General features: G+C 42.5%; 1 protein-coding gene across 1 annotated transcript; it reads right to left on the bottom strand.

Annotated features, from left to right (window-relative positions):
- Window positions 1-411: 411 nt before the first annotated feature.
- Window positions 412-20,868, bottom strand: DCT (dopachrome tautomerase). Its single transcript, XM_008490309.2, has 8 exons — window positions 20,383-20,868; window positions 9,023-9,322; window positions 8,468-8,568; window positions 6,928-7,094; window positions 4,779-4,958; window positions 4,533-4,674; window positions 2,897-3,098; window positions 412-683 (listed from the first exon to the last, which is right to left on the bottom strand). The coding sequence occupies exons 1-8, from the start codon at window positions 20,681-20,683 to the stop codon at window positions 502-504; spliced, it is 1,575 nt and encodes a 524-aa protein (XP_008488531.2). The 5' UTR covers window positions 20,684-20,868; the 3' UTR covers window positions 412-501.
- Between the last annotated feature and the right edge of the window lie 1,371 nt (window positions 20,869-22,239).

Genomic DNA, 22,239 nt, shown 5'->3' with positions numbered 1-22,239 from the left:
CTTGGAGGTTTACCTACTGCTCACATCAGCTCCATAACATATGGAATTGATAACACTTCTGAAACAAACTGTAAGATTATTTACTGATAATTGTAAAATAAACTATTTTTCAAACATTTATATATGAAGATTAACAACTTGTGGCAAATCTTGGAGCTGCTAAACAAAATCAAAACCACACTGAAGTGAAAAATGATCTTGGTTATTCAAGCTGGTTTGTTTCTATTTGAATTCTTAGACATCTTGTTCTAAATCTATAGAGGATGATGTAAAAGTGTCAGGCACTCCAGGTCACATTTGGTAGCAAGAAAAGTCTAACCTGTCTTGGGCCTTGCACGTATGGAAACAGAGATTCCATATATTGCAATTCACAAGGTAACAGGAAAACCTGGATGAGAACATTGTAGTCACCTGCCAAAGAAGTGTGTGATAAACTCTCAGCTAAAAGCTCGATAAGGCAATCAAGGTTACTTCCTACAGCAAAGAAACAAAATGAGGGCACTAGGCCTCTCCCATGTACTTTTGGGGGCTGAAGCTCATGTTCATCAGTGGTTCAAAACCTCTTCTCTGCCTTCGGTGCTGGAAAAGCACAAACAGCAGAGCAAGCACAACCAGAGCTGTGAGCCCTCCTCCAATTGTGGATCCAGCCATGACAGCCCACGCTTTGCTTTCTTCAAGGGAACCTGGAAATATGAAATGTCTGAAGTGAGCCCATAATTCCATTTTTTCAAATCACACAGTCAAAAGAATACATCCCATAGCCTGGTGATGATGATTGCTTCAGTGACCCTCTGGCCACAGAGGAAGCTGCTAATGCACCATGTAACACATCCATACCAAAGCCAGAGGTGTTTCCTGACAGACAACTCTACAGCAGCATTTAACTTTCAATCTTTCATAGAAATTAAAGTGAACAGGAAAGATTATGTGACATGACAAAGAGACCATATCCTTATTTAACTTAACCAAAATTACGAATGGCTTAAGCCATTCTTTATATAAAGGCATTTCAGCATAGCTGTTTCCAAGCTATTTTGGTCAATAGAAAACCTTCCAATTTTCCTAAAGACCACAAAGCAGCCCACTGCCAAACTTTTAACTGAAAACAATAGTGCAGTTCTGCTGATTGGCTCAAGATCACATCCTCTGATTTTGAACCATTTCTGGGGAACCGCCATCTTCTAAGATAATGTTGCCCATTCTTATGATAATACTGCTCCACGTGGCTGAATTCATTTAAAGTTTCAGAAGAAAAATTGCCTGCTTTCCTGTTCTGAAAAATGCTACATATAGTGAGATGGAAATAATTACATTTGACTAAATAGTCACAAAAATATCTCAGAAGGATTTAAAGTATTTACAAGTTAGTTAGACATACAGGCTTAAGGAGGCAGATGGCTCGGGGAGATGTCACACTGACTGTAAAAGTTTTGTGCCTCAGTCTGCAGTCTTTACCAACAGCTATTTCTATCATATCTATCAGATATCTCTCTATCAATCATGCCCAAATTAAGCAAGATCCCAAAAAGGAATTGTTTACACCTTTACCATCTTTCAAGTAAAAGCCAGCAATGTTGGCTATAACATCAACAATGTATGTGGATTTCTAATGAAGTTGATTCACATGAAGTAGAATTAGCAAGTTATATATTTATATAAAAGAGGAGGGTTTGTATGTAAAAACTTTATTGTCTGAACACAGACAATTCAGACAGAGATAGATACACTGCTTCACAGAGGGATGGAAATTTATTTAGTGGAGTGGAGAGGCAGCAGAATCACAAGCTGCCTTTGTTCCTCTCTGGATACCTCATGCCCAATAGGCAGCAGAATTTGCAAAGCAGGTGGGAGGACAGTAGTCCAAATGGTGAAAAATTTTAACTACATAATCGGGAAGATTAAATTTTATGGGGCAGTTCTGGGGACACCCTCGATAAAAGCAGCAGAATCAGCCAGAATGCCTCCACAAGTCAGAGCTTCCCTGCACAAATGCAGCCTGAGGACAAGGTTTTAAATCTTTTGAAGCTTGTAGACCTTTAAACAGTCTCCACAGATTAAAACCCCAGATATATGGTAAGCATTTAGAAGAAATTGCTGGCCACGTAAGTTAGATAAACACGTACTGCCTCTCAAAGGAATACTGAGGTGGAGAAAGACACTGCTCAACAGTAGATTCCCATAAAGCAGCTTGAAGCATGGTTTTCATGTATTTCTTACCCTTGTGCCTTTTGCAACTATTTGTAAGTCATGTTGGAAATTTTGAATTTTGTGCAGCAATACTTTGCTTTCCTGGTTTTTGCCTTTATCTGACTTGTGTCAAAGGCAATTGCAAACAAATAATCAAACCCAAGTAACATCATACCTATGAACATGGAAGATCTTTAAAATTGGAGGTTTGTAACACAAAACACCCAAGTACACCCCCCCAGGGTATCCAAATATTAATGCAGTTCATCTCTAATGAGATTCACAGTATTATTCAGGGCCCTGTGCAAACCAAATATTTAGCAATGACCGGCACGAACCAGACAATCAACGCGGCAAGAGTGCTTGACCTCTGGTAGATTAAAGGATCCCATAACAGACATAAACAGTGCAGGGAACAGGAGCCAAAATTACAGGCTCATGCCCAAAGAAGCACTGTTGTCAGTGCTGGAGCCCTTCAATTTGATGCCTTTTTGCAGCAGAGCAAACTATGTGCATTCCTGTAGTTACTCATTTCACCTGGAAAGCTGCGACGACCTCTGCGTGCTACAGTAAGAGATTGCTAGCGAGCAGATGAAAAGATCCATGAGTTTTGTGAAAGTTGCCTGATTTTCCATATTCCTGCATCCTTGAAAACATGAGCTTATCCCATCGCTAGGCCTGGGACAGCCTCCACTTCTCTGAGACCCACCTGGGAGGTCAATGGCATAGGTGTAGCCAAGCTGCTCCGCGGTTTGGAAGAGCTCATTGTTGGTCACAGGAGGGAAAAAAGGGACCATGTTGTACAGCCTGTTGTGGCCAATGGGGGCCAGCTCCTCAGGCCAGGCACTGCCAGGGGGGTTAAACCTCTTCATCCACTCATCAAAGATGGCATCAGTGAAGGAGTGAAGAACCTGCAGATCCAGGCACAGACACACGCATTTATTAAGCTCTTTCTGAATTCAACAGCATGTAAAACCCTCTCACCTGAGGTGGCAGCACCTTTTGAAAGAGGTAGAAGGGTGTAATCTAATTTAGGTGGGATTTACAGAATGGGAAACTAGGAAAGCGCGTAATAAGAATGGAGTAAATTATCTCCTGCACTGGACATTTTGCTGTATACATCCTCATTGTTGGTTGTTCATAAAAAGCCCTTTCTCCAAACAGTTTAATATCAGCTGACAGTGAACAGGCAGGTCTGTCCTCTTGGGTGAGGGCCCACTGAGCTCATTCAGGTGAAAGTACCTCTCAAACATACTTTGCCCTCTCTTATCTCTTTGTTAGGAAAAAACTGAAGGAAGTCTGACTCCTTCATGCTCATTTTATGGTGTGCCACCAGCTCCACATCTCCAGGCACCCCTGAATATGCTCAGGTCTAGCCCACTGAGTTTATGTGTATAGAAAGCATTAATATACTCAGTTTGTTTCTAACCTGAGTTCAGAAAAATACTACAAATGTCTGTGGTGGTAAAAATTAACTTCCGATGTACTCCTGTTTTTTAATTATAGCCCTGAAAAAGAACGGAAAATATCTGACAGCAAATAATCTCGCATATAAAACTAGAGCATAATGAAATGAAGATTTCATCGTGAAAGAAAGGAATTAACATAGGAATTCAATAATTATTAAGGAAATAAGCTAGAGAACCACTACATAGTTATCTGGGCTAATTTCACCAACAAAAGATCACAATCTTAAAATAAAGGTAAGAAAGAAATTAATTGTATTAAAAATCCTTTGTGTAATCACTGTGGTTTAATCTAACAGTGAGGAAAATAAATTGGCATAGTTTATTAGGAGAGAAAGATGTGTAAGCAAAGTCAACAATTTCATTTGAACACTGCTGCTGCTTCCTGTTTGTGCTGCTCCTTGCAGGGCAGTGCTGTGCCAGTGCACCAGTGAAACCGCATTGATTCTATTCCCTGAAATTCAGTGTGTTTCCTTTCAGCCTGTGAAGTTTCAAAGAAACACACTACTCAGACAACTGCTACTAAAATAACTAAGCCCTCTCAGTTTTTCTCCTTGCTATAAAATTGTCTTGGTGTATGGAATTAAATTTAGATACCAGCTTATCAGAGGATTCATGGCAACATGACTTGGAAAAGCAGCTCTTCTCCCTAAAAACTTATTTTCTATTTCACAAATCACCCTGAGATTTCTCTTTGTCTCACCATTACGTAGGCGTGGTGATGTTCAAGGAAAGGTGAAAGATTTTTTTTTTTTCCTTTCGTATTTAATGGACTTCTGTGTAGGGAATTCACTCTACTTCTGTTCTGCATGTATCTGGTGAGATAGGTACTTTTGAGCCACAGACACTGCCACTCATGCCTGGGGGAAAAAGACATACCACAAAGATGGGATCATTGGCAGCAGCGTGAGGAAGAACACTGGTCCCATTCAGGAAGGAGTGAGCCAAATTATGCAGGCTCATCATCGGCGTTGTCGAGTTCAGGGTTGCACCTGGTTTATTGAAGCCCTCCAGCGCATTCCTGCCAATGGGTAAAAGCAGCATCAATAGCCACCTTTTGCTGACAAATGCTCACATGAAGAAAATACATGACTCAGCCGGCTCTGGAGGAGCCGAAGGACAAACCTGAAGCTGGAACTGGAATTGCGGAAAAAGGGGGAGCTGTCAAATTTCTGCAGGGAAAGGCACCTCCTGACGTCCTCCACGGTGGGCAGATGCTCGCCGGAGCCCTCAGGTGGCCTCCGCCGCAGGGGCCCCTCGCCACTCCCATTGCACAATGTCACCAGACGGTTGTACTCATCCAAGCTGAGCATGAAACAGGCAGAAACACAAGTCAGAAGAAGATGATGACACCTGGCTTGTTGGTTTTTCTCCCATAGGCAAAAAAAGAGGGAAAGAGCAGGGCTTAAGGACTGACACCTTTTCAGTTCATTCCCTGGGAACTGAAATTATTGCAGCCTGCCACGATGCCATGAATTTCCATGGCTCTGTAGCCTCTCTGGACTCTCAGTTGTTTGGACCAAAACTTGCTGGGCTCCTTCTTCACAAAGAGAGGACACTTTAGAAAAGGCAAGCACAACTTCCTTCACATCTACTCCCTTCCCAAGAGCTTTGGAAGATAGTTTTTGCCAGAGAGTTTTCTGAACTTTGAATGGAAAAACTTTCAGTCCTGAGTAAGGACTATGTTTTTTTTAACTTTTAACAAAGAGAAAAATAAACAGGAAAGTTTCAGTGTGAGGTGGGCTAAGAAAATGCAAGAAAAAACAGAAAAAAAGGATTTCACTTTCCATCCCTCATCCTTTTTAGAAAAAAAACAACCACAATGGATTGCATCCTCTTCTTCAGCGTTTGAAGGACAGGGTTTTCCTGCTAGTTAACAGCGAGCAAGTAATTTATATCAGGGAGAGAAAGAGAGAATGAGGAGGAGAAAATTAGCATTATACTTGTGAAAAAGTTCTGCACTCTTCAGTATAAAATAAAATGGCATTTTCAGGAACTACTGAAGTAAACGAAAGCCCTTCTCTGTTTAACCTTGGCAAGGCAAAAGTTTAGTCACTTCAGTTTTAAAGAAAAAACAAAGCCCTATTTATCTTAGAGAAAAAGTAAGGGGCAAGGTTTAAAGCCAGCTGGCGCCTAAAGCTAGAATTTCAAATAGGTCTTTAGGTACCCAGAGAAAGAGGCTCTTTTGAAAAGCCCTGAGCTCTTGGTACCTCTGTCTGAGTGGCTGCATGCTGCCCTGCAGCTGACAGAAGAATGTTATATGAGTACTGTCAGCAGCAGCATCTTAGTCATAGTGCCCCAGACCTGCATGTGAATCCCCATCAAAGCCCTGCTCTCACAACGAATCAGTATGTGCCCACAGAGAGCTGGCAGCAAGCATGAGTTTGTGTCTGTGTTGTTTTCTCTGTGAAGTCTCAGCTGTTTCGAAGTCAGTCCCCAAGCTGCACTAAATATATCAGGGTTAGGATCTCATCCAATACAAGGAAACAGATTTTTCAGCCTATCTCTGGCTTCTTTTATAGCAAAACAGTTTTCTCTTTCTGCTGCCAAAATCAGTCAGGTGTTTGTTACAGAGAACCAACAAGCAGGCATTTCTTCTTTAAAAAGATACTTTCCAATGTCCAAACTCTTCAGACTTTTGGCATCCTCAAATTGGTTGAATTGACTACAATCCTGTAGCAAAAGAATCATCTTTAAAAAAATATGTTTCTGTCATACCAGGGGAGAAAATTTACACAGAACCCTGTACACACAAACCAACAGTGATTCCCAGTTTTAAAACACATCTTTAGTCTGGAGAAGAGAAGGATGAGGGCAGACCTTATTAATGTCTACAAGTACCTAAAGGGTGGGTGCAAGGAAGATGAAACCAGACTCTTCTCAGTAGTTCCCAGTGATGAGATGAGGGGCAATGGGAACAAGCTGGAACATAGGAAGTTCCTTTTAAACATAAGAAAAAACTTTACTATGAAGGTGACAAGGCACTGGAACAGGCTGCCCAGAGAGGCTGTGGAGTCTCCATCTCTGGAGACATTTAAAACCCACCTGGACACAGTCCTGTGTAGTGTCCTTGAGGTGATCCTGCTTTAGTGGGGTAGTTGGACTAGAATGATGATCTCTAGATCAGAGGTTCTTTCCAACACTGATAATTCTGTGATTCTCTTTGTGATGGCTCTTTTCCTGCCATTCACACTGAAAGAGGGGCTCAGGCTCTCAATACTGAATGTAAGCAAGGTTTGGTCAGTATTCAAGCATGCCCTAGATATTCTCATACCTGTTACAAACTATTTGCCACCGGGAGAACCTGGAGCTTGGGCTGATCAGCCCTGAGTCATCCAGCCGTGATGCTCCAAAGAGCTGGTCCGTGCAGACATCACACTCGTTTCTACCTGTGGCAAAGTTCCAGTAGGGCAGTGCAAAGGACTCGTTGCCCATCAGTTGCTGCAATGGACAGAAACGTGTTAGCAGGGAATCATCTTCAAAGGAAAGAGGAAGAAACGGACTCCTGCAAATTGCTTCACTGGATATTTCACAGAATATTCTGCTTTTCATTCTGCATTTCAACTACACATGCTACAATGCTTCTTTGATTCCTTTCAGAAGACTGAGGTGTTAGGTCAGTCCTAGAGAAGACATTGTCACAAGTTACTCTGCTGTTGGCCTGTACTTCTCTTGGCCATGTTAGGATCTCTAACAACTCAGACACCAGGCGGGAGAGCAGTAGAAGAGACGAATCCAGCCTTAAGGAATTAAGAGCTTAAGCTGGGGTAGGGCTTTTTACATGGGTGTGTAATGAAAGGACAAGGGGAAATGGTTTAAAACTCAAAGAGAGGATATTTAGGTTAGATATTAGGAAGAAATTCTTTAGAGGGTGGTGAGACACTGCAACAGGTTGCCCAAGGAAGCTGTGGCTGCCCCCTCTCTGGAAGTGTTCAAGGCCAGGTTGGACAGGGCCTTGAGCAACCTGGTCTGGTGCAAGGCGCCCCTTCCCATGTAGGGGTGTTGGAACTGGATGATTCCAACCCGAATCATTCCCAACTAGAGGATCCCAAACCATTCTATGATTCTATGATAAGAGGCTTTCTGAGGAATGTTAAGTGAGTAAACAGGTAAAATTGTGCATGTGGTTTGCCTTCTGTGCCAGAAAAGTTAGCCCTGGGGAAGAAACTGAGCTTGTATTAATAGGGGAATACAGAGTATTTCCTTGTACTTGCTTGCTAGATACGATTTCACAGAAGCAAGATTCTGTAGCTATTTTGATACCAGCCATGTAAGGCTGAAAGACAGCAACATTGACAACGTAGAAGTAATGCAAATGGAAATGGGTCAATGCTTCAGCATTTGGCTGTCATGCATGTTAATATATATTTCTTCAAAAGATGTATCATAAATATAAGCATGCCTCAAAAATATAGCACAGCACATTTAGAGGGGGTAATATTCAGAGTTTCTTTTGTTATGAGGGCATCTTCAACATCAGGAGACAATGTCTACTACCAGGTTTTACAGGTAGGTGTTGCTTTGATTCTATTTATAAATTCTGTTACTTCACATGTTCTGTCCTCTGTTGTGGAGATGAAGAAAAATGTCTCCATGATAACCTTCACATCATTGTTCACAGTGAGAAAGTGTTCAGTCCTCAGTATCTTGAAAGCACTAATTTCCCTTTAAACAAAAAGGATCAATGAGCAAACACTCCTGGGAGTCTGGGTGAGAATCTGTCCTAGGAAATAGCTTACCCTTGGCTCACTCAACAAAGTCAGAGAGTAAAAGGCAGAAGTTGCATGAGGAAAGGGAAAGGCTGTTCAGCTAACCTGCAGGTCTCTCTCCAGCAACAGCAAATGGTACCTGTGCCAAGAAACAAAGGCAGGTCCTTGATGGGAGAAATCAATATCTCTGAAGGGGCGGCCAGGTCCTACAAAGGGAAGATAAAAGAAGCACTTTGGCACAAAGTGAGGCTTAAAAGAAAGTAGTACCTTATTGTGTTTGCTGCCTGGAGTGGAGCTAAACAAAAACTTGCAGTTGTGTATCTTTGGAAAGAGCACACACATCAGAACTCATATGGTACAAGTGAAAAAATCTCCTCTGTGGATATTCGCTTCAGAGCTTCTCAAAATTTAACATTCTCCAAAAAGTTTGATATTGTGAAGATTTCTTATCACTTTAGTGTATTTGGTTTTAAGAAGCAGTCTTATTGTCTAAAATTTTATCTGTTATTCCATCCCTGGAAGTATTTAAAAGAGGTGTAGGTGCTCAAGGGCATGGTTTGATGGTGGACTTGGCAGGGTGCTACATGAATGGTTTGACTTTATGATCTTAAAGGTCTTTTCCAATCAAAACGATTCTATGATTCTAAGAAAAGAACTAACCTAAAAGTGTGTCTCTGACTGAGTAGTAATGAAGCCAAACAAAGTAGTTATAAATGCTACAGTTGGCAATTTGTGGTTCCTTTCCAGTGGGACCAAGCAGGCTTCTCCAGTGCTGTGTTGCAATGACATAGTCTGGGTGAATGGTGGTCTTTGCACGGTCTAAAGCATCAAAGAACTGCTCTCTCTCCTCTGCTGTCAGGGAGTGGACATCCTTCCTGACAACAGGTGGCTTCCTCACGTTGCAATCTGGGCCAATCCAGCCAAACTTGCAGTCACCACAGTTGTAGCCAGCAAAGTTTCCTGAACCAAGAGAGAAAGAGCAGTCACGACACGATGAAGCAGGGAAAACTTAACAGTGAAATGCAGAAGAATTAAGGATTAGCATTCTTCTTCCCCAGAGATGCCAGTTCCTGGAAGGGACAGCAGCTGAGCATACTGGAAGCTTTGCCAATTGCCTTAACCAGAAGGATGGCTTCCTTCCCAGAGCCACAGCCAAGAATCACACTCAGCTGGCTGGGCAGGTGAAGTGGTGAAGTGTAGGGGGGTTGACACCTGAAGGTGCTAAGAGCTCCATGAAGCACTCAGGCACATGAGGAGAGGCACCAAACAGAGAGCTCAGCACCTTAGGTTAAGCATGTGATTAATTGCTTTGCTTGGCTTTCGAGTATTTCCAGATTTCCAGGATCAAGCTCAAAAAAGGGGCTGCTCGTTTGGATCCTTAAGCACAGGGGGAAAAAAAATCCCCAAACAAAGCAGTTCCCTTAAGGACAAAACCTAGGAAAAACTAACATCTGTTAACAGTGTAATTGGGACCCAAGACAATCGAAGACAAGCACCAGGGGTGCTGCTGGTCACACTATGAGCATTATTAAATGGTGCTGCAATAAGAGCCTGCAAAACACTGAAGTAGCATCATTCCCATCTGGCATCTTCCCTAAGGCAAGTAGTCAGGTCCACTCTAGATTATTAACTCGGATGCTCTAAATTGCTGGCAGAGCCCAAGAAAGCAGATCTTGCTCTCAGCATGGCCTCTCTCCCAGCATGGCAGGCTGCTAGGGGCAGCAGAAAGGGTCTGCTGAAGCAGCATGCTTTGCCTTTGCTGGGGGTGGCAGGGAAAGACCATTTCTGCAGCAGATATCTGCTGTCCACAGACAGGGAGGCTGCAGGGCCCAGCAGCCATGCAGGACAGTGGGTACTGGTGCCAGGGGAATGAGGAAGCAGAGGAACAACCAGAGATCCTCTGGGATTACCCCTCAGTTCTCCAAAACCTGCACTGAGAATCCTTAACCCCACCTTCCCTCTGACCCCACACACATATGCTCACGCCTCAACAACCAAGCCTTCCAAAATGCCACATGGCTCTTGATGCCCGAGATCATTTTACTAGAAAACATCCATATTTCGGGTATACTCAACATACCTTCTCAGCCTATGACAGAAAGTTTGCAAAAGCTTGAAATGATGAGTCAGCTTTGCGAGAAACAGATCCCTTTTCTCTACCTTTATGGCATCTGGAGCCAGACAGACCAGTAACTTCTCACCTGTTTCCCATTGGCAGGTGCTAACTATATCCATTTGATGCACTGCAGAATTTTTCTCCCTTAACTGCCTGATCTATGAGTAGATCCAAGGGGTCCATTCCATGCCAGACATTTCAGTGGGACATGGGCTTTTACTGAGTAGCAAGGAAGACTGCAGTGAAAAGCAAGCTGAGAAACAGGAGGAGCTGATTTCCAGACAAGTGCTGCTTCACACTGCAGTATTTCTGCTGATTGTGTTGAGCGTTTTTGTAATGGCCTTGGGTCTTCCTGGCAATCCTCTCTTGTCAGAAATGCACTCAACAACAAACCCTTCATGAAACTGAAGGTTGCTTTTTGCCATTTTCTTCCAGCAGACTCCATGCACCACAGGACTGTCACTCTGCAGCAGCTGAAGTGGTGAGAAGCTGACGGAGGTCTGTGAGATTTCCCATGCTGCAAACAGGAATGACTGCAGTGCTCAGATCCAGGTTTTTCATTTGTTTCTAAAGCACCCTACTAGGCCACTGGTCTGGAAATGATGCATTGCTGTTTTCAGAAAGTTCATTTACTGCCCTGTGGACTTCCCACACGGGAAATGTATGTCCCAGCCTCTAACAACTTATTTTCAATGCCTAATGCACTGGTGATGGTGAACTTCAATGGTACAACTCTAAGAGAGCAGGAAAAGTAATCTCACGCTATCAGGATATAGCACAAAGTAAACATTTTCAAGACCCTTTCAAGATCCTTTTATACACAGGGATCATAGGAGCATGTAAGGATTCATGCCTTAGCATTTTTTTTCCTTCGGTGACTAACACATAGCAATTCAGCATATTGCCTCTCTGAGGCTATGCCAAGAACAACTGAGGTTATTCTCACCTCTTGACATTCCTAGAGAATAAAGTGTGGGAGGTTGTTCTGGCACACAGACAGGAGACCATGTCATGGAAAGGATCCAGATGCTCCCTGCTTATTCCACAGCTGTCAGGAATGACCACTGTACTGCCACTGGGCAAAAATAAAAATTAGCTCTGGGATGTCTTCCAGACTAACCCTGTTGTCTGGAGATGGATCTCAGGAACTGTCTTCTTCCATGCCTAATCTCACCATTATCTGTGATCCTCTTTCCCAGGCAACTTGGGTGAGTCTGTCTGTTTCTGGAGGCACCATGGCCACGGTACTTCTCCCAGTGGGTCATTCCATAGCCATGGCATTGAGAAAAAGGCACTTCTTACAACATGACACATGGTGTTAATACACATCACTAGTATATGCTAACAGCAGTTACCACATACCACTGTAACTGCTCCTCCAGCCCACTGATGCCTGAGGTTACAAACAAGGATTTTTCCACCTCTGAGCAGTCATAGCATATGGTTTGCCTTCAGACACTGAGCATAACACAAATTAATAACTCAGTCAACTCAGTGTCTTCAGAAAAAAAGGAACTCATCCAACACTCATCACCTTCTGCCTTGTCTTATTTTACCAAGATGAAAGCTCAGCAGCAGCAGCTGGAATGCTTCTTCCTTCTGCAAATCCCAGCCTAATATATATCATTTATCAAATGGGGAGAAAGGACTCCTTTTCAGACTTGGTCAGCCATTGCATTAAAACAGGAGTTGCATTAGATCTGAAACATAAGCACACTGCGAAATCCCAAAGGTAGGATCAGAATCACCACCGTGTGAGACAAACAGTTATGCTTCTGTCTCTTCGAGTTCTTCATTTGGACATATTGTTAGGCTGTGGGATGATGAAGATCTGTACCTAGTAAAATGAAGTGCATTTTATAACTACTTCAACAACTCATTTTTGCTTGATGGGAGGACCATCATATCAGCTACTTGGCTTAACTGGCAATTTGCTTCTAGCTAACAATAGAATTTAAACCTTCCATCACCAGTGTGATTATATACTTAACATGAATGGGAAAAGATTAAAATGCCTTTTTTCCTCAAAAATCTTCTATGGGAAAAAATAGAAGCAATGCTCAGTACATGTCCATATGTCAACCTTAGACAGTAGCAGGAAAAAAAAGAGTGTTAATTATGTTTAACTCCTCGGTGAACTTAAACTACGTCACTGTTTAATTACCGTCACAATCTGTACTACCAACCACATGACTGACTGCAGTGGGCTTTTTCACAATAATCCTCTGTACTAGGTTTTTAAAATGTTATACCAGATCTGTATCCTATTAGTACAATTTTATCCCCTAGAACTCAAATTAGCAATTAGTTCACAAATTTTCTAAAACACTATTTTTCCAAGTTAAATTTAACTATCCCACTGAAACCCTAATTTGCTGTGTAAATAGCTACAAATGTCCATTTTTCCAGTACAGTCAACATTTTGTCTAATTCAACATACACACCTTATTGAAATACAAATGACCCCTTCATATACAAATTTCCCTTCACATAGTTCCATACACTTTCAGGAACTGCTGTCAGGTCACTTCACTTTAAGAATTTATATAAAATGAATTAATATTAGTTGCACCCAAACCATTTGTAGAACACATACAATGAATTAAAAACCTCTTTGCTACCTCCCAGCAACTTTCACACCATGGCCACATCTATTTTCTAGAGATAATATCTTTGCTGCCACCAACACATTGAGTGAAATGTGCAGCAAGCACCATCCTGACAACAGACTTAAAATTCTCTTCTTGACTGTGGCTCTTCATACAAGAAGTGGGAAATAAAGCTGGATCTTTCCATTGTACTAATTTTATTCTTTTACATTTGTCCCCAGTCAAAGAAAGAATAATTATATTATACTACAAGACAGTATATTATCTGCTAAAGCCTAGAAATGGAGAAGAAATGGGGGGTTTTAAATTTTCCTAAGGAAATTTACATTCATTTGAGAAATAAACATAAAAATAATCTTAACCCACAATAATCACTCATCAATATTTGCTTGTGCTTGGTATTTTTAATTTTTTTACCCAGAAATATTCAGCACCCAGACCTGGGATGAATATATTTTAATACATTTTTCCTCAGCTTAAACAAATGGCCAGATTTTCAGAGGTTCTTTTACTCTTAGCTATGAAGTTTTTAGCAGATGGCTCAAATGGAGTAGTTTGCTACAAGATCTCCAGAATCCCCCCTTTGGAAAATCCTGCACCCTGTTCCTCTCAGCTCCCCCAAGTTTCCTATTATAGAGCCATCAGCTGTGTGACACATTTAAATGGCACTTTCTAACCCAACATAGTCAGCTACATGGCAGCTGGAGTTGTCATTTACACCATGTCTAAACTATAAATTAAGCAGCTCCAAGATGGCACTGGAACATGACTGTTTATCCTGTTAAAATGCTAGAAGGAGCCTTGGCTTGGGTTGGAGTTCACATAAGCCAGGAACCATTTCAAATATGCAGTTTGAACATAATATTCATTTGGAAAAAAAGATACCTTCATAGCAGGAATCTGCACTGTTCTGAGTCCCTTTGAATGAGTACATATAGTATCTGCTACCTGCCATAGGTACTATAACCCTAGATGCCTAATAAAGACCACGCATCACACCTCTTAAAACTCTGGCGTGTAGACGGCCCATCAGTGCATTAAACAGAGTTTAAAAACAAACAAACAGAAAGAACAAAAAAAACCCCAAAACCAACTAATAGACACAGAGACATGATCACCATCATTGTAAAAGCATTAGATCTAACTCAAATCCCACACAGCTGTGCAATTCTGTGTTCTCACAGAAATGCCTTCACATCCAGCATCAAGCCAACCAGAGCAGAGTAGAGCTAGGAAACTTCTCTGAAAATCACCCTTAAGAATTCCCTCCACCTTAATGTTTTAGCACTGGAATATTCAGATAATACAGACTGCAAGGAGAAAGTGGGATACGAGGGAAATAAAAAGGCAGGAAGAGAAACCAGATTTACAGAGCCAAGGAGAGCAGACAGTGCAGCAGAAGTAAGGCTGAATCAAAGGGCACTACATTTGGGCCATGTAAGTTGGGACCCAGCCCTGCAAATATCAAATATCAGTGCTTAACACTAAGTGGACAAGCAAATTAATGTCTGCCTATGCAGACTACATCTGTCTACACTGCTGTTCAATCTGCTCCCAGGTTTTGATGCCCCAATTACTTAGACTGCTTAAGTATCAGAGAATAGATGCCCATGTGCTCCAGCACTCTTCTCATTTAGGGTCTGTGGCTATATGTGTTACCTGACTTCAGTTCTGGAGGTATGTAAGAGCCTTTAAAATGAAAGGGGGAAAAAAAATCCATTTTTTTCTGTAAGGTGTCTTGAAAAGTACTCCCACACAAGCATTTGAAATCTAGCCAAAGGAAGAGATAAAAAACGTTCTCTACTCGAAAGTCTGGTTTCATTATTTTGAGGAGCTTCAGTAATGCCATCTATCCATTTAAGTCATCTGCCACTACCTCTCTGCTTTCAGTTGATAACAGTGCTGCAAAACAACCTTGTGAGCTCAATTTTTTTGCAATGCTGCCTTCTCAAATTGATCTGGGCTTTTTGATAGTGAGAGCCAAGGTATATTTTAAACAAAGTAGTTCAGCTGTTGAAAGAAAGCAGGCTCTTCCTCCAATGTTAGAAAATTCAAACAATTTGATGTTTCCAGCAAGGAATCCCAGGCTGCATTTGAAATCTGCTTAGCAGGTGACTTGAGTGCTGGAGATGTGCTTTTTGCTTGGCTCCTGGTACCATCTCCTGGCAGCCCTGCAAAGCAGCCTGGGCTGAGGCTGCAGTTTGTGCTCATTTTAGCCCTCCTTCAATCAGGGCTGCTGCTGAACAAGGTCCTGCTGCTTTATTCTGCCCTGATCTCACCTTCCTACTCCTTGCCTCCTGCCAGCACTAGCGAACTGGTCTTATCAAAACCTGATCCCTTCGGCCAGGTTAGATTCAAGCACATCATCTCCTCCCTGACCTGTTTCACCTCCAGCACATGAACATGGAAGCTCAGGTGAAATCACAGGTGGGAAGGACTGGCTGGAGATGGGGAGAAAAAGGACAAGATGGCCTCGTCAGTGGTTGTATCATTTCAGATCAAGGTCAGTTGTAGACCTAGTTCATAACCCTGGGAAACACCCTGGCCAATCAACCACACATTTTCAGTGCACAGGGGTGCATTGTGCTGCAAAGTACTACTCCAAAAGGAACAAATCTCTGATCAGTGCACATTGATCCAGGCTCACTGACCATGATTAGCAGTGACAAAGCCTTGAATGCAGCAGTGAAGTGCCCAAAATGCTGTGGAGAAAGGTGATGCCTAGATACAGGGACAACTAAAGGGGCAAAGAAGAGAGCCCAGAAATCTGCATGAGAGAAAATACTTTTCTAACTCTGTTGCTCTGAAAAAGTCCTGGCAGTATAATAAGTGTGATACCATTTTTAGGAAACTAATAATATATGAAACCTTCTTGATCTTTTATGCCACCAGGGACGTTTCTGGCCTTCAGAGGTGTCATGGTTTAACGCTGGCCTGGCAATTAAACCAAATAAGAGATGCTCTCTCTGAGGCAGTACAGCCTCAGACTGTCAGCACCGAACAATTGCTGATAATTTCAACATAAGCTTTGGGCTGTGTGCAAGGACAGTGCTGCTTAAAGCATATTTTGTAACCACAAGGAACAGCACGTTAGAACACTCGAAGGTTAAGGAGTAAGCAAGACGATTAGATTAAGGGACTCGGCAAGATAGCAACATCCACGAAGAAGCTTGAATGTGTGAAAGATAAGCTTTGTTAGTTAATTGTTGCTAAAGGTTTTGTAGCCAATCAAGTTAAAACGTGTGTAACGAGATGTAGAAATCACCAATCAGCAATATGTATACGTGGCATTAGCTCTTAGATTAGTGTATAAATATTGCCTTCTGATTCAATAAAGTTGGACATTTGTTTGCATCAAACTGAGTCTCCGTCTCGCATCTGTTTGCATCAAACTCTCACTGCGACAAATGGTGGACCCCGACGTAGAACGGGCTAGAGACTGTAAATAAAAACTTAAAAATTGCCAAAGAAATATTAAAGAAAAAAGAAGATTGAAGATTGAAGATTATCCGGTCGCAGGTCTCCAAGAACTCGGGAGTGAAGAAAAAGGCTGAAAGGAAGCCGGTAACTGTGGTGCGCACCTTCATCACCTCCTCGCGATTGGCAGGTGAGCTTGGAGAAACTTTTTGTTACGGATTTAAAAGAAGAACGAGACGTTTATTATACTTTAAAGACTTTACTTAATAAGGATAAAAAAGTTATACCTGGCCATGATCTAAAACTGCTTTTAAAATGGACTCGTGAGCATTTTTCTGACATCAATTCGGTCTCTATTTATGACCCTACATTTTGGGAGGTCGGAGTTAAACTATGGGATGCCACTACACGGGGCAATAATGAAACCGCCAAACTCTTAGTACCTTGGCGAACACTTTTTGAAACTTTAAAAGGAAAAGAGTCTACTACTTCATCTGCTCCCCCTTCTGCCCCCCCGCTGCCAACCACTGCCTCTATGGTGAATGCGGATTTGGACCCAGAACCCTTTGACCCTGGGGGCTGGATGAAAACTAAAATGGGACTGAGAAGCAAAACCAAAAGCAACCGAAAACACCACCAGAATCATCGGAGTTCACAGAGGGAGAGAAGCCGGAGAACACAGGCGAGGAATCTTGGAATGCAGACTCCCTCCCTCGTGCCTGCCTACCGCGGCTCCCGACTGCTCTGCCACCTTTCCACCTCGGAAGCCTGATTTATCTTCTTGACCACAGTTGCCATCAATTAATCCTCTGCTTCACCTGTCAACACCATCAGTGCCTGCTATAGAGCAACAGCCAAGGAAGGAACTGGAGACAAGCAACTAAGGAAACTGCTGAAGAAGCTGACAGAACTGGAAACCAAGGATGAGTATACCCCTGAAAAAACTCTAGTTTTTGCTCCAGGGAACATCCCGAACAAGGGAGCACTAATCCATTTTTACCCCCTGATCCGTTCCCTATTCCTGCTCCTATTTCCCTTAACCCTTTAACACCCACTGCTCTACCTCTTCCAGATCCAGCATGGGGAGGGGAGGGTAGTGGGGGAGGTGGTAATGTGTATCCAGTAACTAGATGGAAGGGAATTATTCAAAATGCTATAGTTGAAGGAGAAATGGTTCCCAATATGAGTCCGATGGTTTTCCAGTGATTGTGGGACCAGGAGGAGGAGGTCAATGGGTTGCATTAGATTGGAAAATGGTAAAAGAAGCCAAAGTTGTCATTGCGCAGTACAGTTTGAAATCGGCTTGAGTCATCTCATTTGCAACATTCTTTTTACTGCTCAATTGTTGATGCCATACGACACAAAAATGCTCATTAATACTCTGTTAATTCCTTCTCAATAATTGCAATATAGTTCTCAATATTGATGCATATTGTGGTGCATGGTACACTGGTGTTTCATACAGAGATAAAAAACTTGGTTGGTAATTATACTTGCAGTTTTGATTTAGGAAATTGTACCATTTCATTTTGTTTCAGGGTGACTTTACCAGATTTTAGTAGCAATATCATTTCATTTTTTAATCTTCTAGTGGTGGTTGTTAGTTTTTCTTATATATTGGTGAGAAGTAAGACAAAAAACACAGTTATGAGAATGAGTACTCCTTTTTGGAGGCTGGAAGTTGCTGTGGAGAGCAAGAGCTGCTCCTGGTACGGAGAGCACTCCCACTCCTGCCTCCGCAGCCGCTTCTCGCCCCCCCCCGCACACACTGCTGCTGCTCAGAAAACGAGCCCACCATACCTCTAAAAATGTATCTAAATTCACCAACAAACTTTTATTGCTTTCCCCGGGTTTGGTTTTTTTTTATAGACCATGGCCTGAAAGTTGCTGAGGAGAATGAGAACTGCTCCTCGTACAGAGAACACAGAGTAAAAAAAAAAAAAAAAAAAAAAAAAAAAAAAAAAAAAAAAAAAAAAAAAAAAAAAAAAAAAAAAAAAAGAGTGTGTGTGCCTTTGCTATTTAAAGGCTTGGAATTTTGTCTGTAAATAATTTTATTTGGCTTTTTAGGTTTTAATTTGGCAGCCATGGAGGAAACTAGGACTCCACCGTGCTGTGATCCGGGAGGGGTCTGGGGACGCTTTTGGGGCCCCAATTTTTGTCGGATAAGCCTCCTCTACCCCCTTGGTTCTATGCGCCAGTGGACATCTGAACTTCCTCATACTAAAAAGTTGTTAAAGTCCTTCCACTGCAGTGTGAAATGTCCTTTTAGTATTGTGTTGTACTGATAACATGTTTTGTTAATGTTGTAATTCATGTGATCGTTTATATGTCGACTTAGGGATCCCTCGTCTATATGTTGGTTGTTGATTGTGCTATTCTGTTGTACTGCTCTTTTTATTGTTAGCTTTTAGGTCATATTTGTGAAGATTTTAATGGAATGTGTTGTATGAATCTTTCTGATCACTCTCAATCTATACATGCTGCAATACAATCACTTAAAGAAGGGGTTGCACATTTGCAATCACATTTGCTTTCTTGCTTTTGCTAACATTGCTACCTTGTATCTTCCAATGTTTTCAACGGATGCTCAATCCTGTCATGAAAAGAGTTTATCTTGTTCAGTCAGAAGGGGGAATTGAGGCAGTACAGCCTCAGACTGTCAGCACCGAACAATTGCTGATAATTTCAACATAAGCTTTGGGCTGTGTGCAAGGACAGTGCTGCTTAAAGCATATTTTGTAACCACAAGGAACAGCACGTTAGAACACTCGAAGGTTAAGGAGTAAGCAAGACGATTAGATTAAGGGACTCGGCAAGATAGCAACATCCACGAAGAAGCTCGAATGTGTGAAAGATAAGCTTTGTTAGTTAATTGTTGCTAAAGGTTTTGTAGCCAATCAAGTTAAAACGTGTGTAACGAGATGTAGAAATCACCAATCAGCAATATGTATACGTGGCATTAGCTCTTAGATTAGTGTATAAATATTGCCTTCTGATTCAATAAAGTTGGACATTTGTTTGCATCAAACTGAGTCTCCGTCTCGCATCTGTTTGCATCAAACTCTCACTGCGACAATCCCCCTCCCCTCTCTGATTAAGAAAGGAGAGAGAATAAGGGACTTATGAGTTGGAAACTAAACTACACAGCTTTAATGAAACAGTAATGATAAATAGGGAAAATTACTAAATATATACAAATATACAGGAAAATTGATACCACATTCCTTCCCCCCTTTTCCCCCAATAACTCTCACGTCACCACCGAGGCTGTAGGGCAGCCCTGGGAAAGTCCAGGCTGGACTCCTGGGGTCAGCAGCAGTCGGGAGCTGGAGGCAGGAATGCACAGATTCAGGCTGGCATGGATCAGGAGCACAGGCAGAGGAATGGATGGAATCCTCCCAGGGTGCTGAAGCAAACAGGGACAGGGGAAGAAGAGGAAGCAGGAAGGGCAGGAAGGGCAGGAAGGGCAGGAAGGGGTTTGACTCTTGTGATCCCTCAAATTGATACTGAGTATGACGTGCATGGGATGGAATACTCTGTTTGGTCAATTTTGGTCAATTTGGTCTATCTTGTCTGGTCCTCCCCAAAGGAGGGTTTCAGGTGGAACCTCTTTACTCCTTCTGGAGGGTAAAGTGTTCCTCAGAACTGAGCAGTGTCCTTGGCTCTGCACGCCAGTCTCTAGCAGTAACTATAAACATCGAGTGTTATCAGTCCTAGAAGCAGACACTGACTGAGAAACTTGCTGTTAATTTCAGCAAGTGCAGCTACTTACAAGAGTCTTAGCTGAAAGCAAAAGTACAAGACAGAAAATCACCTTTATCCAGGACAAGAGGAAGATAAGCAGACCCATCCATCCCTCATCCCACCGCCCCTCTCACCTGTGCACCGACAACTCTGGTTGAAGAACTTGAGGGGCCACCGTTCACGGTCATCAACATTATGAAGTGTGTAGGGGCCACTCCAGGGCTTAGTGTCCACCTGCACCCCCTGACACTGTCCCCTGCCCTCCAGGGACCCACAGATGTTTCCTGGATCTTTTCCCAAAGCTGGGCAGCAGCGCTTCAAGCGAAGGGCATCCGCTGTCATGCAGACACGGGGGAACTGTGCCTGCACCTGGGGGGGACAGCAGCAGCTCAGGTAGCCCAGCCCAGCCCAGAAAAGCCACCTCAGAGCACCCATGAGGGATTGCTGTAGACTCTGCTCCTCCACTGAGGGAGCAGAGCAGGGAGATCTCTGTCATGGGACAACCTGGCCTCACTTCATCCCCCAGCTGACCGAGATAATCCCTCTTGCTGCTGAGGATGCTGGTGTGGGGTCTTTGTTTAATCCCTGTCTCTAATTGCCTTGAATGTGGTTCAAAAGACTGGAGCTTTGGCTCTGCAGTGGCTACCCTGTAGACACGGCTTTGCAAAGGGTTTATATAGGGTTTGGGAGAAGCCCTCATTAGAAGGCAACACCTCGTGTTTTGCACATGACATTAAGGGCAGAAAAGATGCCAGCAGGAGAGCAGATTCTGTGGGTTCTGGCAGCTTGTCAGGAGACTGACCGCCTCAGATTTATTTCTCCAGGTCTTTCATGCGATTTGAGGTATTGCTGGTGTTTTAGCTGAGGTGTCTGGAGAAACAGGTCTGTTATTTTCAACAAAACCCTATAAACAGATAAGAAATAGAAGAGAGAATCCCCTCTCTTTTCAGCTTATTCACTGCAAGCTAAAACTTTGAACTAAAGCAGAAGCAGTGGAAAATTAACTGGAAGCACAGAGGACATAGATGCATCATTAACAATCATTAATAAACCTGGCAGTACCAGTTGCTGATGAGCTTGAGTGCTTGTACTTAAAATATCTGAGTGGCAAGTGGAGCAGTGTTCCCTTCTTAATAGCCTTCTAGCATGCAAAATAAATTATTTAATTGTTTTTAAAGGCTAAGAGGTCCTTATTTGTTCTCTAATCCTTTCCCCATCATTACACCAGAGGCTGTTTTGGGGCTGGTCTGGCTGATAGACTTTCAGAACTGCCACATCTGAGCATTTATTACCTAGCTGGCAGGAGACAGTGAGAAAGTCAGTAAGATCAATGCACACACACCAGACATGCAGACGAGTGGTTTTGTTCAGGACATCAAGGGAAAATTGCTTTAAAAATCTGCTAGCATGCAGCAGGTCTTGCCTACAATGCAGCTCCTATGTGCTAAAGGAATAAAATTAATAAATCAAAATAAAGTACTGATAATGCAGGAGAAGAGTCTGAAGCAAGAGCTATTAGTCCAACTCCACCATACTAAATAAAAAACTAGCAACTCCCTCTGCTTCACTGAAAGCCTTCTCTACCTTCCCCTCCACCCTAAAACTATTTAGACATAAGAATGTATAATGAAAACATTGTGCTGTGGTTGTGCCTGTACTGTTCAGTATTTCCATGATGCTCAACCACACCAGTCTGGCACAAGAAGTCAATTATCTATTCAGCAAACCTATTGCCATCATGAAGCCAAGGAGTTCATGCCCACTGGACACTGTCATAAGCACTTCTGGGTTCTTCAATCTTATATTAAAAAAATAATAACTATTACTTGCCAGGCAATATAAAATATAATTCTACTTCACAAGAGGGCATGGTCTTAAGTTGTGCCAGGGGAAGTTTAGGTTAGATATTAGGAAGAATTTCTTTACGGAGAGAGTGATCAGGCATTGGAATGGGCTGCCCAGGGAAGTAGTGGATTCTCCGTCCCTGGAGA

The sequence above is a fragment of the Calypte anna genome, chromosome 1, assembly GCF_003957555.1.
Source record: "Calypte anna isolate BGI_N300 chromosome 1, bCalAnn1_v1.p, whole genome shotgun sequence".
NCBI lineage: Eukaryota > Metazoa > Chordata > Aves > Apodiformes > Trochilidae > Calypte > Calypte anna.
Note: the sequence above shows the minus strand (reverse complement) of the source record. Positions and strands in the feature narration are given on the sequence as shown.

What these genes read in the sequence shown, in the direction of transcription:
- DCT (XM_008490309.2), bottom strand. Translation starts at nt 20,683, where the DNA reads ATGGGTGCTCTGAGGTGGCTTTTCTGGGCTGGGCTGGGCTACCTGAGC. An exon ending in AATTCCAGTTCCAGCTTCAG is followed by an intron (nt 4,675 to 4,778) that starts GTTTGTCCTTCG and finishes ACCCATTGGCAG; the next exon opens with GAATGCGCTGGAGGGCTTCA. An exon ending in CTATGCCATTGACCTCCCAG is followed by an intron (nt 684 to 2,896) that starts GTGGGTCTCAGA and finishes TCATATTTCCAG; the next exon opens with GTTCCCTTGAAGAAAGCAAA.